The following is a 1,118-nucleotide window of genomic DNA, read 5'->3' on the forward strand; positions in this document are numbered from 1 at the left end:
CAAAAGCCGCAACACAAATACAAGAGCCGCAATTCCCATTGTGTTGCGGCTCTTGTATTTGTGTTGCGGCTTTTGTATTAGTGGTGACACCTCTGGGCCACCGTACTTGTGTCAACAAAATGACAAAAAAATCTGTCTAAGTCTATCATTAAGAATCCCTCCCTGCATCCCCCCCCTCCCATAGGAACAACGGCATAGACTACATGGAGCTGCGCCTGTGGATCGGCATCCACTCCTGCCTGCAGTGCTTCATCCTGGTGGCGTCAGACGCCAGTTACATCATCAAGTACATGACGCGCTTCACGGAGGAAGGCTTCTCCAGCCTCATCTCCTTCATCTTCATCTCCGACGCCATCAAGAAGATGGTGGGCTCTTTCAAGTATTACCCCATCAACACCGACTTCAAGCCTGACTACGTCACCACCTACAAGTGCGAGTGCCTGGCCCCCGACCCGAGTGAGTTCACCCCTTGGCCCAGGGACATCCATGGGGGTTCAGACAGACAGTTCAGTCTTTTTGGAGGTTAAAGCACATCTGAAACATGTTCAGACCCCCGTGGTAAAGTTCTAAATAAAAAAACAAAAACAAAACTCAACTTGTTAATGTCACATTCTGCAAAACCATCAGATCTTTTAATGAGTTTCTAAATTTAAAAAGCCATCATGTAGATTTAAACAAATTAGAGCTGACTTCATTCAGTCAGCTGATAATTAAAGGTTCAGGTTTCCTTTCAGGATTTTCCTCAGGCTTCCTTTAACTGAAATCCCTGCCTGCAGTGTGGAGTTAAAGGATCCCATTATCTCATTAGGCAAAGCTAAGAGTGGAGTAAAAAATATCAATAAGCTACAATTAAGACACATCTAAATAACTGGAAAAATCTCAGTACAATTAGAGAGAAAATAAATTATAGACAGATTCTGTTGAAAAAGAATGACTATAAGATGGCAGCCACTGTTAACAAACTGCAGCAATTCCTGCAAAGTACAATTTCAGCAATCTTCTGCAATCTCCAGAGCTCGTGATTATGTTTTTCCAAAGATAACCTTATATGAACCATATAAGAACCATGGTGATTTAATGAAATTAGCATTAATCAATGAAAACATAAAAATAATAAT

The 1,118-nt window shown here is 41.7% G+C and overlaps 1 protein-coding gene across 1 annotated transcript in view; it reads left to right on the top strand.

Moving 5' to 3' along the window:
• The window catches only part of LOC107101937 (electrogenic sodium bicarbonate cotransporter 4-like), a 72,142-nt gene that overhangs the window by 43,433 nt on the left and 27,591 nt on the right, over positions 1–1,118 (top strand). Inside the window, exon 14 of the mRNA XM_015401029.1 lies at positions 185–456. Within this exon, the coding sequence (XP_015256515.1) occupies positions 185–456 (272 nt within the window). The remainder of the gene's footprint in view (positions 1–184; positions 457–1,118) is intronic.

Source organism: Cyprinodon variegatus, unplaced genomic scaffold (genome assembly GCF_000732505.1).
Source record: "Cyprinodon variegatus isolate N-32 unplaced genomic scaffold, C_variegatus-1.0 Scaffold1174, whole genome shotgun sequence".
Lineage (NCBI taxonomy): Eukaryota > Metazoa > Chordata > Actinopteri > Cyprinodontiformes > Cyprinodontidae > Cyprinodon > Cyprinodon variegatus.